The following is a 24,709-nucleotide window of genomic DNA, read 5'->3' as shown; positions in this document are numbered from 1 at the left end:
CTGTCTTCAACAACTTCAACACGTTGCCGCCACTAAATCTAGCAAAAAGCTGTCCACACGTTATGTTGCGCCAAAAATATCGTGTAACATGATCTTTGCCACAATGATCGTAGCTGTTGTCCAGTTTATTATCCGACAACAGTCGCTGTTTGCATGCCATAACTGAAGATCCGTTTCTCACATCTGGTTGATTTTTTTTTTTTTTTTCGCAGATTAGCGGACCTATTTAGAAAGAAAAAGAGGCGGGGAAAGGGGGATGTGGATGCATTTAACAATTTGCCGTTAGAAAGGCAAACTTGGTTTCATGGCAAGATAACAGCGGACTTTGCTCAGGGCTATTTGCGTCGTGACGGACATTTCTTGGTGCGGGAAGATCCAGCTAAACCCGGCAGCTGCTTCATTGTGGTGCGGTACAAACGCGCACCCATAAATGTAGCACTCTGCAAAGTAAACTCGTCCAAAGGAACGAGGATTAAGTATAGAACTGAGGATTCGGACAACAGTTTCGACTCCATATCCGAACTAATCAACTATTATGTTACGGAAAAGAAACCGTTATCTTCAAAAACGCCAGCTGTTATTACACATGCCGTGAGTCGAGATGCAACCCTGCTATCAACTGATGACTTCAAAAACAGATATGTCACCAATACAACTCCTGCCAACGTGTTGCCACCGAAACCCCCAGGAACTGGGCCTTTGCAACAAAAGAAATTGGACAAATACGCAAGAAAGAACAGTGACCCTGGATTGCATCTTGCCGTAAACCATGGAGATAAAAATCAAAATGGTGTGTTGGGTTCCCACAAGATAAACAGTCATTCGAATTCTGACAAGTTGAAATGGACAACTCAGCCGAAACAACGAGAGAAAATTCCCCAGGCGTTCCTTGAGAAAGCTCATAACATAGAAAGCGCGTCTTTGGGAGGAAAGGAAGCAGAGACTGAAACGGAAATTTCAGAAGACCCGTACCATGTTTATGAAAAGCCTGACCAAAACTTGGGTTCAGACAACTTTTATGACAAGCCAAATGAACCTGAAAATCCAACAGGCTTGGTTCAAAACGCGAACAAAAAGGAAATCTTTGGTCAAGTAGGCGACGAGAGTTATTACGACAAGCCTCATGAAACGGAAATCGAAGGAAGTTTTTACGATGAACCATCTGTAGAGGAACAAGCTGTTTATGACAGGCCGCCAAGTACAGGCAGCCAAAAAAGTCTGGGCAGCAAATCGAAAGCTAGTTTCAAAGACAGTCAGGAGAATTTGTATGACAGGCCTAGAGCAAACACTGAATGTTTGTTTGACGGTCCGAATGGAAGCCAGGACAATCTGTACGACAAACCCGCCGCAAAGCCAAAAAGAATGCGGGAGGCTTTTCAAAAATCAGATCCAAAAATGTCTGCTCAAATGGAGACATCTCGTCCTCAGCTTGTAACAAGAAGCAGCGCACCTACTTTTTCGTCAGGTGCCGTGCCCTCTTCGCCGCGGGCTGATGTTATCCCGGAGAAAAGGCACTCAGGTGCTGAAGTGATGGCACGACAATCCAGTATCAAAGACATGTCTCCTGAGGGAGTCCCCGCTAGACGTGGCAACCAAGCTGGAGTTGAGTCTAAACCGCGTTACTCCACACCGCCAAAGAAACCAAATCGTCCATCACTCTCAAGATCAAGATCCGAACAAAGCTCGCCGGTGAAGCAAGAAGCATTTCACAGTCTGCGTTCAAACTCCATCGCAACCGATGGCAGTAAAGAGGAAGGAACACCGATACAAGCTGTGCAGGAATCGCCAAAGCCTGTGGATAGGAAAGGAATATTTTTAAACGTGATGAAGAAAATCGGTGAAAAACTGCTTGTACCATTTTTGGAGAGTGACTGCCTCAGCCTCGCTCGACACATGACCCGCGTGGACCTTGTTTCTCTCTGGGGTGACGAGCCCCACCGCCACTCCTGGAGCATTGAGGATGGCACCGGTGGAGCTAAGGGACTGGAGATTCTTACGCTTCCTCAAGGAAGGGAAAAACGAGCAGAATTGTTACAAAGGTGAGCAGTGATTTGACTTTACAAATTTACTTTCTGAAAATGACTTTCTTTTGCAACAAGATGGCCCGTGTTATAATTGCGTTATCGCCGAAACACTTGGGTTGTGTTGTGTGTGATGTCTTCTTGTTGTCGATGTTTCTTTTTGTTTGTTCATTTTTTTTAACAGCTTTATTGACCATTACACATGTTACATACAGCAAATTAAACAGCCAGAAAGAAATGAAATATATGTGCAAAGTGATTTAAAGTGATAAGGTCATAAGGGCAGGTGCGAACGGGACGCGAGGACCCATGCGAGGCACCTCCCATGATACAAATGATAATCAAAACACGAAGCAATCTTGTTATCGACGTTCTGCATAAAAATTACCTCCGGCTAGGTGATGTGGTTTTCTTCCTCAAACATTGTGAAGTTAAGTTTGAGAGCTGGTTTAGATAGAAAGGCTGTCGGCTTGCACAGCGGCCGTGGATAAGTGGGAACATTCAGATTACTATGGACGAGAAACTCAGTTGTCTTAAACTTTGTGAAGCAAGAAAAAAATTTGAATTTTCAGTGAGACTCAAATAGTTCGAATAGCAATCCCTGGTGTCTAACTTTTCTAGAGTTGTAGTAGACCCAAGAACATTTGGGCTTTGTCGGTACAAACGTCCAACCTCTGTTGTGACGTGTAGTATGAAAACTAGACGTCACTTGAAATGTTTTCGTCATTTGATCCATGGCTTATATTTCAGATGGGGTAGTTTTAAGTCGCAAGTTCCAACTTTTTATAGACAGTACTTAAAATTGCTTTCATCTTTGCTATTTTCCACAGGTTTGAGAATGTTACGTATTGGGTAGCAACCCTAGTTGTGGCAGCGGGTGACTTGGGTGCTAGGGAGAAAGTGCTTAGTAAACTCATAGAACTGGCGGATGTATTGAGCGATAAGCTTGGAAACCTTGTCTCATTTATGGCTGTCATGGAAGGAATCGCCTTGCCACAGGTAAAGTTTCTCTTAAATAGTTACTGTTTTACGGCAGATGTCCTCAATTAGTCCCGTATAACAGCTAGATACTTCAGGAATTCATCCATCCTTTCATCAAACCACCAGTACCAATGAATCAATTAACCATTCATTTATTCCTCTGTTCGTTCATCCATTCATTTATTCATCCATTACTCAGTATACCCTTTACGTTGGCGGCCGAAAGTCGAATTGAACCTTGTCTGTTATCCTCTTTCATTTCCCTTTCTGGCTGTTGCATGAAGTGTTTGAAACTGGAAATGGGTAGCCATCACGTTCTCAATTTACGTTCCCGCCAAGTTTCGGTGTGGGTATCCCCTCAGGACCTCATTCGCAGTCTCTTGCGTTAGACTTTCTCAAAGTCCGTTTTCGTGGAATCCAGTCAGGCTCTCTTTCGGCACCATAACAAGTCCACTTATCACTTACGCATGAACACTGAGGGAAGGCTTTCCCTGATTTATTATACGGGCAAACTCTGGATGAGCAATCGCTGGCTTTGGTATTAAATGGCCTTAATTGATAAAATAACTTCTTCTTTGATAACATTTCTGTTAGAATATTTAAGCCGAACAGCGCGTTGGTTGTAAGATTGTTAGCAAATCGATTTCAGTTTCTAACTTTAAGCATACGGTTATTCTGTGGTTTTTCCCAAGGTAACACGACTTCACCACACATGGTCCTGCCTCCACCATCAGTGCTCTTCTACAGCCATTCTCTATCACAGCACCCTCAAGCCATTAGCTGGTCTCTTAGGCTCAGGAGCTCCCAGTCCATTCCCTGGAGTGTGCCTTCCCTATATTGTACCCTTGGTTCGGTACATGGAAATGACACCAGATGAAATTCTACATGACTGGGCGCATGCTGAGGTGGATCTCGGATTAGAGACCATTGTGGCGCACTTGGACTCAGGTCGCGCTGTCACGCAACAGCTCGATGAGTTCCGTCAGGAAGCCGCTACTCGGCTGCAAACAAAAGAGTATGTCGTGGATTCTCAGCTCGTGGAGTATTTTCAAGAAAAGCTGAATGTGGGGAACGTGCTTGGGTTGGGTCCTGATCCAGCTAACCGGACAAACAAATTGAAGACATTGCTGCAATGGCTTTCTGAAAATGCCGAGAATTCTGCAAACGCGCCCACAGGCGTATAAAGAAAGGGACCTTAGGCAGTTGTATTGATCTGAATATTAATGCTAATTGTGTTGAGGGATGACTTTCTGAATGCCAAACCAAAGTAATCAAATCTGACCGATCATACTACACGTGAAGGTCGCAGTGATCTAATCAACATGTAACTGGTGCCAAGTGCGAGAGTAGGCGGCACGTCAGCTGAGTTACAATATGTCCTTTTTGGTTTCACTGTCGCCTGCTTGTAAGATGTACCCTGATTATTTTAGGGACGTGACAACGGTGTTACAGTAGAGAGTAAGATGATGGACGAAACAAGTGCTCCAAAACGTTTTCTGGCATCCATAATGCCAGCTCGTATTCTGAACCTCGACACGGAAAGTTTACTTATTTACTCATTGCAATACATTCTTTTCATTGTTAAAGAATATAAAGGTGGTTCGCCAAATCTTGAAGCATGCAGAAAACGAATTAGTATTATTTTAACAGGTCGGACTAGCAACATAGATTAAGGATATGATACACAATCCATGTCAAAACCATTTGCTAAACTGATGAATAGTTATTTTCTTAAGAATAAGGTGGTATAGGTGTTTTAGTTGTAAATAATGCAGATGAAAATAGTTTTACTTTTGATTAGAAAGTGTTTTATTTTTTCAGCATCGTTCATTGTATCATTTATCACGCGTGCCCAACACATTTTGGATTCTGAGACTGAGTACTGCAGTGTTTCTCAAATCCCCGCCGAAAGCAAAACGTTTGAGGGGATAAACGAAATAAAAGAAGGAAAACTAACATCGCCCTCCTAAGAAAAGGGAAATTTCGTGTTATCTTTGGTTGTGTTCCATCTTCTAGAAACACCTCCTTCGATGGTGAAAGCGTTAGTTCAAAAAAAAAAATCGAAATTAAAAGCAAATATTTTTCCGAATATTTCACAATCGCGTCAGTTGTAAAAATTTTGCTTGTAAATGTCAAGTAAATAAAATAGCAATGTTAATATTTTCATTACTGGCTTAGAGTCATGACTATCGCTTACATAGTGTATATGACTAGTGTCATTACTGAGTTCACTTTGCGTTTGTCTTGAGTTTGCACCACCACGGGATTGCAGATAGCACGCAGCTATTTAAAACGTTTACTTTCTTTGGACCTGTACATCACACAGCTCTGTTGTTTCAGGACTAGGGTGCATTGTTTCTGTTTGTTCCCACGGTGGTGCTTCGTGCTCTATAACTTTTTGTTTTAGCAGCTTGTAAGACAAGCGGTTTTGTGGTATTTTCTTTTCTTCTTCATCTCCGCGAGCCGCGCACGCTTCGTGACCTTGACACGAAGGCGAGGCGCAAAACCTGCATTCCCCTATGGAAAGATGTCTGAGCCGGAAAATTCCACACTGATTAACGAAGCGCGAAGTGCCTCTCATTTATTGAAATAATTTTGGTGTAGTGTCATCATTATGGAATTCAGAGGTCCTTGCCTCAAGGCAGCGAGTCCAGTAACTAACTGCTTGGCTGACAGATTCGCGGAATGCTTTCTCAATGGAGTCCCTTACAGTGAAACTGCAGTTAGTGCTCTAGTTGCCTAAACTAGGTCCAAAGGAATGTATGCACCGACTAATGCACGCGAGCAGTGAGAAAGGAAGAGGTGAGAGAGGACTCGGTAAAACTTGAAAGCACTTCAGATGGCGATGACATAAGTGACTAATTTAAAATCACGATTTATCAGCTGCGACTGTACAAAAGAAACAACTAGGACAATGGGAATATTGTCTATAGGCCAGGATGCTACATTGTTCATAGACTCGGCAGACCGGCACTATAGGATAGGCTAGGATACGCCGCAATGACGAAGGGCTAATACTTGAAACTGCTCCTCCGGCGCCAGTGCTTGGATCCAAGTTAACGAGTTGAAGACCACTTCCCTCTGAAAAAAGTGGAGTATTCATATCACTTAAAATCTAAGGAACAGTTCTGTGGAGACCGCTACTAGTACGAGTACGTATGAGACCCCCCTCTTCTTCGGTTACGAACACTGTAAAACTGTTAGACATCAAGAGCGCAAGAGTAAACGTCGCGTTAAGGGGGCCATTTTTATTCAAAAACATGCTCCAACATTAAACTAGGACTGACAATGATCGCGTGGTTTATGATCACGTGACCCATGCAGCACGACGTTACGATAACGTCCAAATATTTGTCAGTATGCGGAAACGTTTGCTCTGAGTCATTAGAAATGATCAACTTATTATTCATTTAACAAGCTTTTAAACTCAATTATATATCTACCAGAATGTTTTGAAAGTTTGCCTAAGAAAACTAAAAGGTTTTTGAGGGATTTTTGGTTGATTATGGCCAAGCGCTTTGTGAAACGACACCGAATCCCGGGTTTTATGGCCTCGAGAAAGTTCAGAACGATGCGAAAGAGGGAAGAAAGGGGAAAGAAGAGAGGAGAGGTGAAAAAAAAATAAGGCAATGCAAGCTTTTGTTTTTGTATTGACAATTTTGAACGACAAAAACCCAATCGCACCGCACTGTCAAAGAAGCATGACTTGAGCGCTAGAGGACGAAAAGCTATTTCAGGCTCAGATTTTCTAGTTCTTCTAATTGCTTCCTTTTTCTCCTTCATCTTGCATGATCTTCATCCCTTTAAGGATGCCATATGCACAGTTATGTTAATGATTCTTATTGGCCATTGTATTCGGTTAATATCAACATCACAGCAGTTTGTCAAACACCCAATTTTACCGATCAATCATTCCCACCCATTTTGCACAAGACAACAGTAACGTATATACTTACTTTTAAATGTGTGCCTGACAAATGGTTAGACTGAGAAAGTATATTTGTTGCTTTCTCATCTGGAGACTGTAGAGACTGAAATTCTAATTTGAATCAGAACAGGCTTCATTTAAACCGGCAGTCGTCCTCACAAATTCATTGAGTGTTGATGAACTTTTTTATTTGGATACGATACGTCATTACAAGCTAATGCCTCTAAAGTAGAGATTTTCGGCAAGCAGAGGAATCTTGGGAACAATCCTACAAGAAACATGCAGGAGAAATCGAGAAGGAAATAAAGTAAGAATTTTACAATGAGCAAACCGTCGAATGAATAACACAGTTTAACCACTGATTTTCAGCAACTGTGGTTTAAACTAGTAAGCGCACTCTAGTTGTCTGTATTGTAAACGATGCATACGCTGTTTTATTGGATTTGTCAGGGTGCGTCTTTTTCTGTTTTGGAGCTACGGGCTGAGGTGCCATCATGGCTTTGAAGGCGCCAGCATGGCACGCGCCCTTCAAAACCATCTTTGTAGTTCAAGCAAACGCTTTCCTCCTGCCCACCCTAACTGATATTTTGGTGACAAGATACACGAGTATTTCACGTTCGTACTGATGAAGCTGATCTGTACGCCGTAGAATGGAGTGTAAACGACATAAATCAATCGGTGTGCAATTAGGATACATCAGATTTTTATCCTACCCTTTCGTAACTCAATGGAACAAATGGGCAAAACTGTTTAGTCCGAGCTACACTTTTCACGCTCGGACCTAATCAGCAAGTGCACTTATGACCGATAACAACAAAAAAAAAAGTTTTCTTATATGCGGATCAATGTAAACACCAATGTAAAGCCGGAAGTGGTACTTAAGCGTGGCAAAATGTATGTACGCAATCGTATGAAAACTGGCCCGGATATTCAGATGTAAACGTTCTGTGTGAAAAGGACGTCTTATACAACCCGTGCCCAAACATTATTTATGTTAATGTTAAAGTTCAGTCGGTAAGTACTGATCTTTTTCTAGTACACTCTTTTTTATATATGTAAGAACTTCTAATTTTGTGGCTGAGGCTGAACGTTCTTATTTATGTATTTTTTTTTTTTTTGCAATTTGAGCCTGAAAAAGTTCTTAATACTATGTTCTAAGTTATCTGTTATAGTATTTGAATAAATCTATGTGGACGTGACCAAGACACCTACCAAAGAGCAATATTTGCCGTAATGAGGTGTCAAGTTGGACTGAAAAGATTGAAGTTTCACATGTATAATTTTATCCGAATTTATACTATTCATTTTAGAAACCGTTTCGGTCAAAATAAAAATGTTCTTAACTGACTCTCAACCTGGGTTATGTTCTTAGTATGTTCTTAAATTTTAGTTAATCTCAGCCTCAACGTTCTTATAAAAAAGGTTGTTATATGTAAAAGAAGAGTGTAGTTACCGGAATGAAACTTCGAAGTGGACGAATACAATAAAAAGCTCTGCCATTACAACCAACTTAAATATCAACAAAAAGATGTCCACATTTTTTCCAAATCATAGATGTCTGCCGTTGTAAAATATTTTTTTGCGTCATCTTTGAGGAATTTTAACATAGTTTCCCTTGAACAGCTTTGTTAAAGCGGTTTGTGTGTGCAAACTGCTAGATAAATACTCCGGTTTGGAGTCATATCAGAAACTCGCTCACTGCGGACTGCGTCTTAAAGTTTGTGGCCGATCATGTTGTCCTTTTAAAATAACATAATTTCAGGAATGACATCCACTCTATGAAGCACGATTTTATTTAAGACGTTGCAAAGCTAAAAGTAAAACTGTTCACACCCGTGCTCTTGTATTGTAAGTACAGATATTAAACTGTTATTTATGATCAAAGTCCCTAGATGAAATGAAAGCTACTCAGCTGTACATCTCTGTGACTGAAGAGCTTTGGCCGTAATATGAAACTTATTGTGACCATTTAAATGAATTCTAGCGAGCAGTACAGTGCAAAATCAAAATTGAGATATCTCTTTCCATTTAGCAGGTGCGCTGGTGAAATCGGCTTTGCTGTAATGTAAAATCCTTCTTCCCGTTTAAACCCGGCATCAAATTTCGAGAACGAAACAATCAGTGCTTTCCATTACAGGAACAAGATTTTTTTTGGCTTAGGTTTCGTGTTTCGATTAAAAACTTAAAAACTTCAAACCCACACAACCTTTCACAATCAAAGGACTCTCTTTAAGATATTATCATTTTTCCTTTTCAAAAGGTAAGAATTAACCTAACCGTTGAGATAAGCGGCACGTGCTGTACTAATCCAAGCTTGCGCGAGGTTTTTCTCTTCTTATCACGAATTTACCCTTCTAACGCTCAGTTTTCTATCACCATCTTTCTCAACGAGTTGTAAAATACTGTATTCAAGACTTCCTTTGATGTTTGATGTGATGATTCCAAATACGAAAAAAAATTTAATGCCCACCATCTATAAATATATCTAATTCAATTGTAGAATTATGCCGTGACCAGCTCTCTTTTCTGATCTGGTACATTTCAGGTTCTCTCTTACTTTTTAGTCACAACGAATGCAGGTGTTGGATATTTGCTTAAAAAAATAAACTATCGTTTGCGAAATTGAAAAAACCTTTCTTTTCTTGAAAACAACCGTCCCATGAAAGGTTGAGCGGTCAACAGCGGTACACTACTGAATTCCAATTTTCCCTTCGCAATGTTCTGTTAGTCAACACGGAAAAATGATATTCATATTCAAATATCTTATAGTAAAAGAAAAGCAGTTGAATCATCTTCGACTCAGGTGTTTGAATTTATTTGACAACTTTTAAATGTCACCTTTGAAATGATGTTCGAGACATTTTAATAAACTCATGAACATTAGTTCTGTCAGATTCTTGTAACCAACAGGCGTCACAGGTTTTCTCCTTCGACTTGCGGCGATCTTTTTTGTTGTCAGTGTTTTGCAAGTTAACTGCGTAAAGTGTATTATGAAAGTGATGAATAGCATTGATAATTGGAAGAAAAGGTGCGGTCAACTGAAAAATGTGTGTATTTAGTTCGGGCTGTTTTGTTGACATTAACAAGAGTAAGTTTTGTAGTTTCACGTGCACATTTATAAGTTGCTATAGGGACTTATCAAAGTTGTTGCAGATCCAATCGCAAAAAAAAAAAAATTGACAAAATGAGAAATGTCGGCATGGCCCCTATTCGATGAACATTCAGGGCGAATTTACAAAGAGGTGATAAAATATTCCGAAGCTAAAAATAACTGAATGAGTACAAAGTCGTCTACTTGAATAGTTTTCAAAAGAAATACTATAATCTTAAATAATTTCTTTTATGTTTACTTCCAATTAATTTGTCTTAGCATGCATCGTTATAGGAATTCAACGTTACTTAACGCATTAGTAAGCGCGTGGAAAGACGCAACGAGATATAAGGATCTATTCTAACAAGTGAAAATAATATTTACTTAGCGTTTCTGTAAAAATTTCTTACAGAAAAGATGATGCGAGAACAAGTCCAGTGTACATCACTTGTCCAATTACAAATCTAATTGTTAAATTAAACAATGAATTTTAATTTAAATCTATCTATTGCCAGCCCTCCGATTCAAATAGGCCACAATAACTAAGTACAACACAGGTAGCCTTTTTAAACAATCCACTGAGGGTGTTTTACGCTGTGTTGTTGTTGGAGTCCTTGCTAAGATAACCATTCTCTAAAAACGTTTATGGCGATGTGAGTGAAGCAATCTGCGCAGTCGAAACGCAACATTATAACAAGACAAGTAAACTTTCACAAAGGATGATGGCGTTTAAAAGAAAAGTCACTAATTTGAAAACAAAAATCGAAGATCTTATCTACAAGGAACCGTACTATACTCGGCCAGGCACCTGACGACCTTGCCTGATAACCCACGCTTACGTGGGTGTTGAATCTGATTTCAGCCCTAGAGTGGGGTAAAAGGTTGGGTTTGTTAGTGACAAAACTTAACGGCGATTTTTTGAAAGAACATATTACTAATAATCTCACGTAAGCTGTTGTTGAGAAGGGTAGCAGCCTCGTCGCGTCCAGGCGAAGTCAGATCGAACAAAGAGGATTGTCAAAGCCTGTAAAAATTTGTAACAAGAGGATCAGTTAAATATAGCTCGCGTTAGCAGTTGTATCTTAGTGTATTTGCCCAAAACAAGAAAAAAAATTGGATGTTTTGTTTACGTTTTTTTAAATCCACCGGTTCTAACTGCACTCTGTTGGAACCTTCGTGAAATAAGGAAACAAAAGCTTTTGTCCAAGAAACGTACGGTGAGGTTAATAAAAATGCTGTGTTTATTGAAAACAAAAAGTAAAACATTATGCGAACAAAAGCGATAGATAATTAAGAAATCTTTCGGGAAACTGGTGTTTAATTTTGTTTCTTAAGCCACTGATGGGTTTAAAACGTTGAAACTTTGTCTAAAGAATTCAGCATTGTAGCACAAAAATGATGAAGGTACTTTAGTCCAAACAGGAGAATATTATAATTCACTGAGACTCACACGTACCCTCAATCAGTAATGTAATGTCAATACGACCCTCATTCAGTTGAAAGCGCTTTGTTTGTCATAAACGCTGTATTTCCGCCATGGGCAATTTTTAAATACCGTTTTAAAAACACGCATTCAGATGGTTAAAACAGTTTAAAAAAACAAGTGTCAAGGGTGGATATGCTTTTCAACGTATTAAAAATAGTGTTTTTTTGTGTATATTTCTGAACAAAAGATCGTGGAATGTTTCCAAACTTGCCTCCGGTTAAACAGTAAGTAAGATGAAAATTAGCTGTTCAAAAATTATATGCATTTTTAGACAACTTATTTTATTTCATCATTTTTGTCATTAAAACTAAAGACGCTGGTAGGTGACACATCACAAATCAGCCAAAAGGCAGAAAATCCGGCCCTCGGTTTTAATTGTTTTGCGAGTTATAAAAGCCGGCTCAAACGGTATTTCTTTTCTCGCGTAAAGAGCTACGAACAGTAAAACTTTTAGTATAAAAGTGCCGGATTTTAAACAGAGCCAACGCAGGCGTTTGCCGTGAAGAAATTAATGTAAGGGCCGACAGAAAATGATTCATATACTGCTGAATCAGGCGAGGCATGCAAACAGCAAAACAGTAAAACGTTCAGTTATAAAAGTGCGGGATTTTTTAAACAGAGACAACGCCGGCGTTTGCCGCGAAAAAATTAATTCAAGAGCAGACAGATAATGATTCATATATGCTGAACCAGGCGAGGCATGCAAACAGCAATAAGCCAAATCAATATAGCGAAAGATCAATGATGATCGATGTCCAATATCATGTGGAGAAGATAACACTTCAAACAATAGCACATGTCCAATCTAATGACTGCTGATTGCTTCCTATATAAATAAGGTTAACTTTTTTACCAATCATGACAGAAAGGAGTTAACTTTGACGGCGTCTCTATGGCCCATTGGCTGCTTCCTTTAATCGTGGCTTGAATGCCTTCTGTTCTTAACAAAGAGCTACATGAACCTGTAAATTATTTATCAAAGCGCCGCTGATTGGCTTGCAATTGGTTTAGTATTGTTTTGGAGTAATTTTGAGATGACCTTAACCGAGGCCGGGTGGCCTGATATAAGGTCGGCAAGTTATGAGGCGGGATTCGCTGAGACTGCGTGCCTCAGAATTTTAATCAATTTGAATCTCACTGAAAGCAGAGAACTTCCTCGGTTATAAACTAAATGCAAGTTGTACTCAAAAACCATTGAATAATAAACTTATCTAAGCAATTTTAATTCGACTATAGTTTTTTTCTTAATGTGACTTGTTTTATGATAGATTCGATATTTATTGTAAGGTAAATATTTTAATTTAAAACTCTAAGTTTAAACCGAGCTTAATCGATTTTAAACACGAATTGCTGTTTGCAGCATGTTATGTAAGAGCGTTCCCCTGCATAACAAAACCGCAAGAAGGCTAGATGAAAATACTCGCAGTTTCATGTGAAGAGAACTCTTCGAACATTGTTTTTGAGGAGCCGCCTGATAAGTGATAAACAAAGACTGCTCTATTCTGAAAAAAGACTATTTTGAACCTGACTGCGTTTCGCGACAAATAAATACTCAAAAAGACAAACATCTGCTTTTTCATCTCAGAGAGTGGGCTTTCTTGTGAGAAGACCTTTTAAACTCGCTTCTTTCCTTACTGGTTCTTGTTTCTGCTTGATTTGCATATTTATACAGGCTCGTTATATGAAGGACACCTGAACCGCTCCCATAAACGCAGTTCTATAAAGTTTTCACCCCTATCTGAAAATTGAGCTGTTTTTTTCCTCAATATTTAACATTTTAAATGGCATTTTTTTTTTCATCATTTAACCGACTTAAATTCTTTGGCGCCGAGACTGAAATATCCCTATTGAAAACCTTATTTAAATATTATCACTATGACGGGTGATATTTGAAAATGAACTGCCATGCAATTTCATTTTTCGCAGCTCATATCTATTAACGGTTTTAATGATCTCAAGGACAAAGTAGAAACCATTTTAATAAATGAAATGATGCTCTTTTTAATTTCGCAAATTACAATGTCCATTAGTGTGGAAGCGAAAATTGTTCTGATTCATGACAGTTCGTGTTTATTGATCGTGTTTACCGAACCATCCCAATTTAGCTGTGAGCTACATCTGAAAACCAAATCAAATTGAGTGCATGGTTCTAAACAATATTCATACTGATTAATTAAAAATGCTGAAACCCACTCAGTTTTAAGACAAGCTAAAACCTTCTAAAACCTTCTACTAAGCTTCGCGCGCATTCCCGTTTTATCCGAACTTTTCTCTGCGCTCGTAAATGCTACAACCACTTGTTCAACCTCAAAGAAGACGTAAAGAGGAGGCTTGTTTTATAGGAAGTGTGCAAGAGTGATAAGATATCTTATAACCGGTCGTTTTATCATTAGTAAAATTGTCTTATTATTCAAAGAACATTAGCATTGATATTGATGTGGTCTTTATGTTAGATGCGTACAAATAACCTTCAAGGGGATTTCTCAGCCACGCGTGTGGCAGGTGGCTCGAGACCTAGTTTTGGCATTAGTAATGAAATTTACCATTGTATGCATTCAAACAGGGCTTATATTAATTTTCAATTTGCTCAGCGCTGTGACTATGAGGGGGAATTTTCACTGCAGCTGCTCGCGCGGCTAAAAACAATTAGCGCCGAGGCCCTAATCAGCTCGGGCAGCTAATAAGTTCAAAGGGAGCGAGCTGGAAGGATCAGTCTACTAGCGACCTCAGTCGTCACTCAGCTAGCGCACATCTTGCAGTGTCCGACCTGTCACAGAAAAACACCATGGAACAATCTCTTGGCCTTGCAAAGCCTCATAGCCAATACGTTGTCAGCGATGTGATAGAGACCTTAAACAGTTCTTCGAAGTGTAAGTTCAGTTTACTGATTCGGTGTTTTTTTTTGGGCAATAGTCTTATCAAAGTAAAATCGGCCGGGCAATCACTGTATCCAATCATGTTAAAATTGATAAGAACTAGGTCTAACAGTGCCGTTGGACTGCTTACCTTATAGATCCTTCTCTGGTGTACAGAAGTTATCAAACTCAAGCATCAGATCTATCACCTAATCCCGAGTCCCAGGGACATGGAGACGGCGAAAGTCCTGCAACAGTGCGAAGAAAACAACGCCGAAACCGTACGACATTTACAAAACAACAGCTACAGGAGCTGGAGAAGGTCTTCGAGAAAAAACATTACCCGGATATAGCCCTCAGAGAAGAGCTTGCTGCAAAGATCAACATCAGCGAGGCGCGAATCCAGGTAAGCTAAACAACAAACACGTCAATTCGCTCACGTAAAAGCTACTTTCTTAGGTTTAAATGTAAGTGCAGAATTGAGAGCTGAAATAATCTACCAGAAATAGTGGTGGGCAAAAGATAACATTAAAAAAATGTCGGGTGTGGTCGTTAGCGATAGCCTTGTGTAATAGCGGGGTCGTAATTGTATTAGGACACCGAGCAATATTATATTACTAGTGAAAATTGTGTGATCGACGATATACCTTCAAGCTTAGTGAATTTGCCCATAATTGAATTTCCTTTTTTTCACCTCTAAAAGTAGGAAGATATTGCCAATAATGAAACAGCACGAATAAATGCGACTTCTCAGAATTTTTCGCCAGTGTGTTTCTTTCTTTTTTTTTTTAAAGAAGTGGTTAAATACCTGATATTCAAATTTGCAGTTTACGCCAATATATCACAATATTATTTTCTTTCCTTTGCGTCGGTTATATCTTTCTTATTTTTGCCGCATTTTACGAAAATGTAAACAACAAATGTCTTAAAAAGGCGCCTGAGATAGCTAGAAGGAAAACACGGCAGCCTATAAATACTCGGCAGCGTTTTTGAAAGTTACAAAACATGTCTGATACAAACATCCGTTGCACCGGACGTTTTAAATCCTTATGTAAGTGTTAACTGTTATTCTTCCAAATCGGAAGTTCTGTTTTTTTAAAGTTGCTTTTCTTGTGCAAAATATGCCGAGACGACTGATTGAATTGATTGATATGCTTTTTTCCCGGGATGAAAATTAAAATTAAGAAAAAATTAAAAGATTGGCACACGAGACAGACTTCATCGCCGGTAAATCGGTGATAAGCCGGGAAAACCATTCAGCTGATTACGATGTCTCAGTTCAAAATGCCTTGTAACTTGTGGAGACTTGGTTTCCGTTATTTTTGTAACCTTTTCAACCATTATTATATATACACATACATACTCCTATATTGAGATACACAAATAATAATGAACGCCATCATGTTTTATTTGTCTCCGACAATTTATAATTCTATTCACGTATATGCTTCTTATTTCGCAAATTAATCTCCAATGTAATTTTTCGTCATCAAACTGATATACTTACGAAATTTAAATCCTCGATATTGGCGTGCAAAAAGTAGTTTTTGATGTAATGTGCATGGGTTTTGATGACTGTTGTTTCTGAGCTGTTCCCTTTTGAAATATGAAAAGATATTTGATCTTCTAAACGTATGTATTTATTTCTAGGTTTGGTTCCAAAACAGACGAGCAAAGTGGCGAAAAAGACAAAATCCAAGTCAGAGTTTAGCGAAGAAAGTGCGCTTTCCGAGCGACAAGCTTGGCCCGCCGCACCTGCCGATAGCTCCTCGGCCAGGTATTCCCTGTGGACCTCCTAACTATTTCCTCGGTTTGCCTGGTGCAGTTCCCGTAAGCGCTCATCATCACTCCTATCCAGGCCTCCTAACTTCTCTTAACGCTACAAACTCCAGTTATATGTCTTCATCGCAGATACCGATGCACAACGGTGCGCTCTGGCCTTGCCAAAGCGCCGCGTTCTCAAGCCATGCCGAGCAACCAAAGATGGCGCTCGAAGCCCTCAGGATGAAAGCTAAGTCGCACGCGTCTTCTATATCTGCGTTCGAGTTCGTGCCGTCGCCGTATCATTAGACCGTTTTAAAGGAGGCCAAGCCAAAAGAAGAGACTAGAGGCATGAGCTGGAACAGAACCTATGGTTAAATCTTAATAAGCAAAATACCACAAAGGAGGGATTTACATCACAGCAAAGAACGGGAACGAATAAAATACTTACTTAAACCAGAGTGCATCCTTCAAATGTATGTTGTCCCTTAACTTAAAAGAAAATTGTAAATTACACAAAGGCAATCATGAAGCATTTTATAAATTGCAGCCGTTTTAGTAGTGCTATTAGGCTTTTATATTATAAAAATACTTTTAGGACGATGTAAGTTGAAACATTTGCAAGTTGTCTATTAAAGCCGAGGCAAGCGCTGTACAAAAAGTTAGCGCTTCTTTTTAACATATACTTTAATGTTTACTTACGCAATTAGCAAGTTTTCTTTTGAAAGACCGTAATGGTAAGGATCATTAATGAAGTTGTGAATACTTTTAAGGCTTTTTGGTTTCGCTTTGCCTCTGTGGCCCGAGGTGCGAACTTGTCAAAAGCACATTTTCAAGTCAGTAATTTCAATAACTGTATTACAGATAGACAGTCAAACAATATAACTCGGTCGTGCACCTTAATATCGAAAATAAGTGCACGTTTACAGTGCGACATAACGGTAAAGTGTGTAAACTTTGGAGAAATAAACAATGTCCGTATGGCGGAAACGTAGCCAGTAACTTGACCCGGCAACGAAGTTTTCTTGATGAAAACAAGCAGGCCATGACAACGTTTCGAATTTTGTCCTTAATAAATTTATTGTGTGGACGAAAATAAAGAAGTACACATTCAGTTGTGGCTCAAATAATAAATAACTTGCATTGTTAATAAAACAGGTTTTCGACCCTTAACTCTGTGTTACGACTTTTTATTGCTTTAAAATGAAATCACCGAGTCATTTTTTTAGTAGACCATAACCGAAAAAGTCCATTACATCAAATTTTCACAATAAAGAAAATTAAACATTTCTCATTTTATAGTTTAAGCGTATCCTGCACGCCAAAGTAAATCATGGCAAAAAATTACCAAGCGATATAATATTCGTTAGCAATTAAAGTTTTACAGATAAACCTCTGAATTAAAGGTTGTTTCCTCTGCTGTCGACACATTTAAACATGTGCGGCTCAGTCTTTAGAGAATGAAAGGCGAGGTAGAATCAGGGAAAGTCCATCGAAATTCAGACGAGCGAAACTCCGCTGCTATTGACTTATGTCGTCGCTGAAGTCTTTTGACAGCAGCTGATTTGAAACATTTTATAATGAAAAGTCAGCCACAGTGGCTCCAAACCTAGTCCATTATTTCGGTAAATAATCCTATTTCGAAGTATATTTAACGACCCCGTTTACGTCCGATTTTCAGGTTTACAGCCTGGGCTCTTTGAATTTAGACGGACATAGGCTAAGTCGAAATTTCAAGAGAAAAGAACTGCTATGAAATAGCAGAGCTCGCCGGTAACAGTGAATGTTAAGATTCCGATCTTTAATGACCCTCTTTTGTTTTGTCCTTGCACCGGCGAAAAGTTCAATGGTGGGCATTTTATGGCTCTCAACGTGATTTTGATTAGCAAGCCGCAACAGTAAGGAAAGCGTTTGAATTTTTTTTTAGAAAGAAGCCTCTACCTTTTACCATGATGCAGTGTTGCAGGGTGTCACATAGAAAAAGATAAACTGAATAGTAACTAAAAGGCGTCAAAATTCACGTGTCGGTGACTAAAAATATCACTGCCAGTTTATTTTACTTCAGTTAGCGACCGTTTCATGGAAGGTTGACAAAACTAGAGGAGTTAAACGCTTGACCACGAACATCAACCGATTAAAAAAAAAAACAACTAAAGAAACAGGAAAAGATCCATTCGGGTAGATTTTGAATTACGATAATTTAGTTTCCGTTCTTTACTATTTTGCATGTATTTTTCTTTTGCGGTGCGCCGGCGTTGGCTTAATTTACCAATTTTCGTTTGTCATTTGTCAGAATACTAACTCATCATCCATAGCCCTTCTTCTTGGTTCTGACCGTAACGCCGGAGGGACTTTGTTTTTGAAACTTTAATGACCTTCCTTTCAATGAGCTATCTCATAATCTCAAAGACTTTTTTTAACGTCCGTTGTTTTCTAAACAAAGTTTTGTGATAAATGTGAAGACAAATTATACGAACACGATAAGTTATTTGCTATTGTGGCTTGCCTCCTCATTGACTGTCATTTGCATAATTGCTCACTCTGTCTTCATTTTTCAATATCGAGAGATTGGATAGAATTTTAAGCTTGGCCGCACTGTCTTTGAAGAAACAAAAGCAATAGGACCGAATAATGTCTAAATTAGACGCTCTTTCTACCAAAACTCGCATTTTCAATATTGACAAGCGTCCAAGTTATGTTTAAAGAGCTTAGACGCATTTTTAGAGTTATCTAGATCTGGCGCAGGTGTCCTTCTTGATATAAACACTTAGTCTGAAACCTTTCTCCAACTACCAACTATCATTTTATATTTTTAATTTCACTTCTTTTATTGTTTAAAATTCTCACTGCGTTCGTGTCTCGCTTCAAAATTTAATAAGTGTAGGGAAATTTGCCCGGTTGATGGACTATCTCTTTTAGATGTCTTTAAAGAGGAAACAATGATTTCCGATGTGTTTTGGAGTAAACCAAGTAATTACTGTTGACGTCATACGGAAAGCGGTAACCCAAACAGAAAAAGATCGAGAAGGTCTCTTGATTTAACATGAGCTGAGAAAATTTCTTTTGTTTGCTACAGTGATCCGTTGCAGAAGAAAAATAAAATGCTTAAACTAAGCGTAACTATGGAGTTTTTTAGATGTGATATTGGATTCACTTCACTATAAGATGCGGAGTCGCAGGTAATGTTAATTGAAAAAGAAAAAAAAAACTAGAACATCATGGTTTTCTCTAACGAGAAAAACATATATGAGTAGGAAACGAAAAATATTTCTACACGAATTAGACTATTACCCGTAAAATGAAAGCATAACACGAATGTCTTTTATGACCTCCTGTGTTTCTTGCTTAAAGTATAATTCATTTTTAATTACGACAGAAACGTTTAGTTTTTTTTACTCTAATTATGACAAATGAGACTAGCGTCTCGCTGGCTACATGGTGGGCTCAAAATAAGAAAAGTCTTTTATATATATCTAATTGCTTTTCTTGCTTTTACCGCTTCGGTCGCGAGGCTTGGCTTGTTTTTCGTTTTCTGTTATTATTCTTAGATTGCATTTGTCTTGGGCTTCAAGGTCAGTCAAGAGGAGTTGTGCGGAATCGAAATTTCTCGATTTTCGCTTTAGTTCTGAGCTGTCCGCTTCAATTCTTTCCTGTTTAGTCTTCCGTATTGAAAGCGGAGCACGCAACCACAAGTTAACCTAGTTTTAAAAAACAGAAAGGAAAAACCCATTTATAGCAATAATAGTATAAATCAAGTACTAATCATCCCGCAAATGAAGTTTGAGCTGGTAAAGGCATTATGAAGCTTCCACTGGAAAGACAAAAATTAAAATAAAAAACATCTCTGTCGCCAAATAAAGCGCATTCAACGCCTTGATGACATTTTATTCTTCTCATTTTTCCAGGTGTTCCTTTACAACTTAAAACTGCAATTTCAAGCCGTTTTTAATAATCCTCAAAATTACCATACATGGTGCATACTGTCACAGATTACCAATTTATCCTCGTTGCAATAAAAAGAAAAACATAAGAAACGTCATCTATTTAAACACCTTAAGCTATTCAAGTTTGTTGAAATTAACAATGGACTTTTACCACACGACAACTCTTTTAGGCTTGAAGTTTTGCCGTCTGCACGATTAAGGGAAAAACATACAGAATACTCTTTACATATCATCTATTTTATTTTATGATCTGCTAACTGACCAAAACCCAGGTTTTGAATGTTGTTGAAATAGGAAAAAATAGAACAGAAGAAACTGCCAGAGGAGTTGTTTTCCCCCGCTGTCTGTTTTTCGCATTTTGTTCTCATCTTCATTCATCCTAATTTCTTCCTCCCTTCCACTAAATTGTTTTTCATTACTCCTTTTCAAACACATTTTTCGATCGCTTTGGATTTCGTTTAGTCGTGAAAGGGCTCCGATTCTCGCCATTAAGATAACTGATTAATAAGATTCAAGTTCCTGTGATAGATACGTCATTGTGATCATCAATTGCCAGTCACTTTAGATTTAGATCATTCTGACTGAAGCGGTATATGTTAATCGAACAAAGCTGATTGTTCAATGATATAAGACATTCATTTACTTAAGTTCTAAAAGTTTACCCCCATTAGTTAACGATCAGAAACAAAAGATTAAAAAAAACATAGCAGGTCTTCAAAACGAAAACAGAGCCGGCATCTATCTTTTCACTACAAAAGTGCTCCATTTCTGTGGCTACTAGTTTTCTTCCTCGTTCGAACGAGAAAACATGGCCTCGCCAGACGGCTGAATATTGGTCAACCCTAGAATTAGAACTGATTGAAACTTAAATTATTAGCCTTTTTATTCAGCGTTGCCTTTTTTGTTACCATCGTTAACGAAACAAAAAACTAAATATGTTATCGTTTAGTCAAAGAATCAATTCAAATTCAATATTGAATTTGTGTCGAATGCTTGCCAACTCAATCCGGTGCAGACATTGAGAGCTGCCACAGCTTAATGGTTACTTTCCACCTCATACCACGCAGCTAACATAGTATAAATGTAAAATATCGTTGTCACAAAAAGCCATTCATACTTATATTCAGGATACATCCCAACAGTAGCATGTCTCACCCAGAACTGACTGTGGTAAATATTTTTAGGAAGAACAACGCCGTTTCAACTCGAAATCTGTCTATAGTAGAACAAGGTCGGGCACCTTTAGAGTTTATTGCCCTAACCAAGACATTGTTGTTTTAAATTAACAACATGATTCATTAACCATCCATTTCGGCTTGGCTTGAACGCCCATTATGTCAAACGAGGCAAAGGTTTGCGATAATCCTAATTAAGCACTGATTGAGCTGCACACAAGACGCTGTGTAGGAAGAGAGAAAAAAATTGAATGCAATCAGCAGGAAAAACAAGTTTCACATCATAATCGAAAACGTTCGTTTTGTATTTAAAAATTGCTTGGAAAATGTCCGGTATCTTTAACTAATAATCCAAACTGATATATTCAGCTCATATGTGCTACCGAATGTTTACTTTTACCTTCCGCTATATTTTCCCATTCGATGAGATCGACGTGAAAATCCTCATGCTCATTTCACATTACGGCACAGAACTAGATGGTATCTTAAAAATGAACAGTTGCTCATATCTGATTCTGTAAGAGAACCTGTGCAACCAAAATTTAACTGTTCTATAATATATTTCCGATGCCGACTTCATGTTCTCATAAATTAGTTAATTTGCAGACTGACCAAGCGTCGTGTTATGTTTTTGTTTGAGATCGTAATCGCCAAATGTCTAATTGTCTGTCAACCTCCATTTTATTGAAATATTTGCTATCAGAGGTCATCAGTGCACCTCGACAGCTACCCAATCTGAATCCCATTATAGTCATCTGTTTTTGGATCGTCACTGTCCACTGAATTAGTCCTTAAAATCGGAAAGCAAACGACTTATTCGACTCATACCAATAATAAGATTGATTCGTAGTTAAAAGCATTTCGTTTTACACTCTGTTGTTAATGTATGTGAAAGATGTTGAACTTAAGCAATGACAAAAATGGAAATTTTCATGTTTTAATTTTGTGTTTCCGTATTTTTCAATTTTCAGTTTTGAAATTTAGACAACTTGTTCCTAGACATTACAGGTTATTATCGATATGGAGAAACTTCAACTTTCTTTTTACTTTTTTGCTTCAAAACATAAAAGATACATAAAATTAAAAGTCACTTTTCTCAGGGTGCACGTGTGTTTGTGTGTGGCGAGAAAGCCTGAAGCGAAAACATAGGGCTTATATAATATTAAGCTTCCTCTATATAAAATTTGAAGGGTGTGATAAATTGCTATAAAATTACCAGTAGCGATACAGGACAGCTAACGAAAGTATATATAAGGAGGATAACTTTCTGCGTAAGAAGAAAGTTTACAAAATCATGTACACTTGAAAAATTACTATAAAGTTGCTTATGGCGATTATCAACAGCTAATGACAATATACACAACGAAAAGAAAATACCTATTTACCTGGGGAGACGATTTGCAAGGAAAAAGTACAATTCGATTGATAGTTGGCATAGATATATTTTTAAAATTATTTATACACGATGGAAGAGATCGAATTTTTAGTATGATCGTCTAGCGAGTTGAGGTACTTTGGTTCTTAGAGCCGAAGATATGTTGTACAAAAGGGGTAAGTTCCTGTTTTAAATGCTATTGCTGTTGACGGATCCGATGTATCATAATCAGTTAACCACGCGACAATCTTTATCTACGATGTCCTTGAAAACGTTTCGGTAGAAATGAAACACTTTTGGGGGATAGCCTAAACACAAGAGCTTTCAGGCAAAGGAGAACATGGTTGCAGGTTTAACTGAAATGCCGGGTAAAGACTTGACTTTGTCAAAAGTTCCACGAACTTTTTTGCGGCATAAAGTTTTAAAAAATATATTTGATTGGGCGACTCAATTACAGAGAGGACAAAAGTTTAATTCGTGGCCGCCCCAAATCGAAGAGAGTAGCATCAAAAATCAACTGAGAAAACATATGTATACACAAATTAAACATTTAAAATTCCAGCTGGTATAGTCTGTGCGAGTTGAATCAATCTACTGCTAGTGAATTGTTGTTATTGAATCAGTCTACTGCTGCAGTTAAATCAATCTAGTGTTATACGTTCGACAAGTCAGCGCCTTGTCTCACTTAGATAACATCACTTCTTGATTCCGTAAAATGGCGGTTACAATCCCTGGGGTTGTACAACTACGTAGGGAATTTTCCGTGGGCTTATAAACGGGGGGAAGGGAACATGCTTCAAACGAGCTGATAATGTAGTCAAAACAAACGTCTTTGTCGAAGGGGTTCTATACATTTCCATGACACCGTGTTCTGATAACTGTTGCCGCACACTACAATATAACACAATGGACAGGTACTTCGATAATTTTTGACGAAATAACAGTAAACGTATTGTTCAGCGCCATACTTGCATTATGGTATACGTCCCACATCTTCTATTTGAAGTTGAACACTGCTCTGCGAAAGTGCGTATGTTAACAAAACAAGAAAAGGTGAAGGAACAGCTTATAATCGGAGGGGGGGGGGGGGGGGGGAAGGAGAGGGGTTTTAGCAAGTAATTCACGACGCAGAATTCATCCAAAGTAGGCAATTGCTATTCATGCTGAAATCTTCACAAATTTGAAAAACAAAATGGGTTAGTAACACAGGGTAGACATGAATATTAAAGACAACACACATACGATGGGTAAAAGGGTTACCGGTTCCAAATAACATTTCACAGTATTGAATAAACAATATATACATATTTTTCAAATGAATAAACAATATGCTAACTTACACCTCTACTCTGAAAAAACAAGTAAACAAGTTTATTAATTTGCGGTGCATAACTACTGCGCATGGTGGAAAAGTCGTAATTTCTTATGCTGGTACGTTTTCAATTAATGACCGAAATGGTCAGAGTTGATTTGTAGACCTGTAGCAAGTTTCCCCTCGAGAGTTTATCGACACTGTTCTTGCGAGCAGCGATTTTTTTTTTTCAAGTTGAGTCCGATCCGGCTGTGCAAGCCGGGCGAAGACGTGAACAAAATCCTTGTAGAGAATTGAAGTGGAATTACATTCAGAGCCTATTGCCGATTTCAGCGTTTTTACTTGCTTCTTGTCCTTGAATATTTGGAATATCTTCCCAGAAAAAGCGGGGTAACTGTGAAACGTTTTGAATAGAGTGCAGATTGAGCGAAGCGACTTCATATTCGGGCATGGGCTACCTCGCTGTTTATCGATATTCTACAAAAAATAAGCCGAGGACTCGAGAAAGTGTCTGTTTTGAATATCATTAAAAATAACAACAAAAACGTTAGCATCACCACTGCACTTACCTCATATTTTTCGCTTAAGCTCAACTGCTGCCCGCGACATGGTCTGGAATAAGCTCATCCTCTTCGGTCAAATCGAAGAAAATTTCTCAATTCGAGGAAAAGAAAAACTTTCTGGATTTTGGCTGGCTTACTTTGAACAACATAAATTGTAGGAAATGTAATATATTTCGACTTTCTGTCCTCCTAAAAAATAAAAAAGAAATTTGACAAA

At 38.5% G+C, this 24,709-nt stretch overlaps 2 protein-coding genes and 1 long non-coding RNA gene across 6 annotated transcripts in view; 2 read left to right on the top strand and 1 right to left on the bottom strand.

The window, feature by feature from the left end:
* LOC146488389 (breast cancer anti-estrogen resistance protein 3 homolog) overlaps positions 1-5,168 on the top strand; it is a 9,484-nt gene extending 4,316 nt beyond the window's left edge. For all 4 annotated transcript variants that reach the window (XM_085117093.1, XM_085117102.1, XM_085117077.1 and 1 more), the window contains exons 3-5: positions 213-2,039; positions 2,852-3,020; positions 3,695-5,168. In XM_085117093.1, the coding sequence (XP_084973219.1) occupies positions 213-2,039; positions 2,852-3,020; positions 3,695-4,186 (2,488 nt within the window). In that variant the 3' untranslated portion in view covers positions 4,187-5,168. The remainder of the gene's footprint in view (positions 1-212; positions 2,040-2,851; positions 3,021-3,694) is intronic.
* Positions 4,726-24,709, bottom strand: LOC146488387 (uncharacterized). The gene is made up of 2 exons (XR_014866170.1): positions 24,499-24,709; positions 4,726-6,083 (listed from the first exon to the last, which is right to left on the bottom strand). It is a non-coding gene; the product is annotated as an uncharacterized LOC146488387 (long non-coding RNA).
* LOC146488388 (retinal homeobox protein Rx3-like) lies at positions 13,390-17,296 on the top strand. The gene is made up of 3 exons (XM_085116104.1): positions 13,390-14,377; positions 14,521-14,768; positions 16,013-17,296. The coding sequence occupies exons 1-3, from the start codon at positions 14,293-14,295 to the stop codon at positions 16,430-16,432; spliced, it is 753 nt and encodes a 250-aa protein (XP_084972230.1). The 5' UTR covers positions 13,390-14,292; the 3' UTR covers positions 16,433-17,296.

Source organism: Pavona decussata, unplaced genomic scaffold (assembly GCF_977016875.1).
Source record: "Pavona decussata unplaced genomic scaffold, jaPavDecu1.1 SCAFFOLD_9, whole genome shotgun sequence".
Lineage (NCBI taxonomy): Eukaryota > Metazoa > Cnidaria > Anthozoa > Scleractinia > Agariciidae > Pavona > Pavona decussata.
This window is presented reverse-complemented; position numbering and strand designations above follow the sequence as displayed.

What these genes read in the sequence shown, in the direction of transcription:
- LOC146488388 (XM_085116104.1), top strand. Translation starts at nt 14,293, where the DNA reads ATGGAACAATCTCTTGGCCTTGCAAAGCCTCATAGCCAATACGTTGTC. An exon ending in CTTAAACAGTTCTTCGAAGT is followed by an intron (nt 14,378 to 14,520) that starts GTAAGTTCAGTT and finishes CTTACCTTATAG; the next exon opens with ATCCTTCTCTGGTGTACAGA. An exon ending in TCAGCGAGGCGCGAATCCAG is followed by an intron (nt 14,769 to 16,012) that starts GTAAGCTAAACA and finishes ATTTATTTCTAG; the next exon opens with GTTTGGTTCCAAAACAGACG.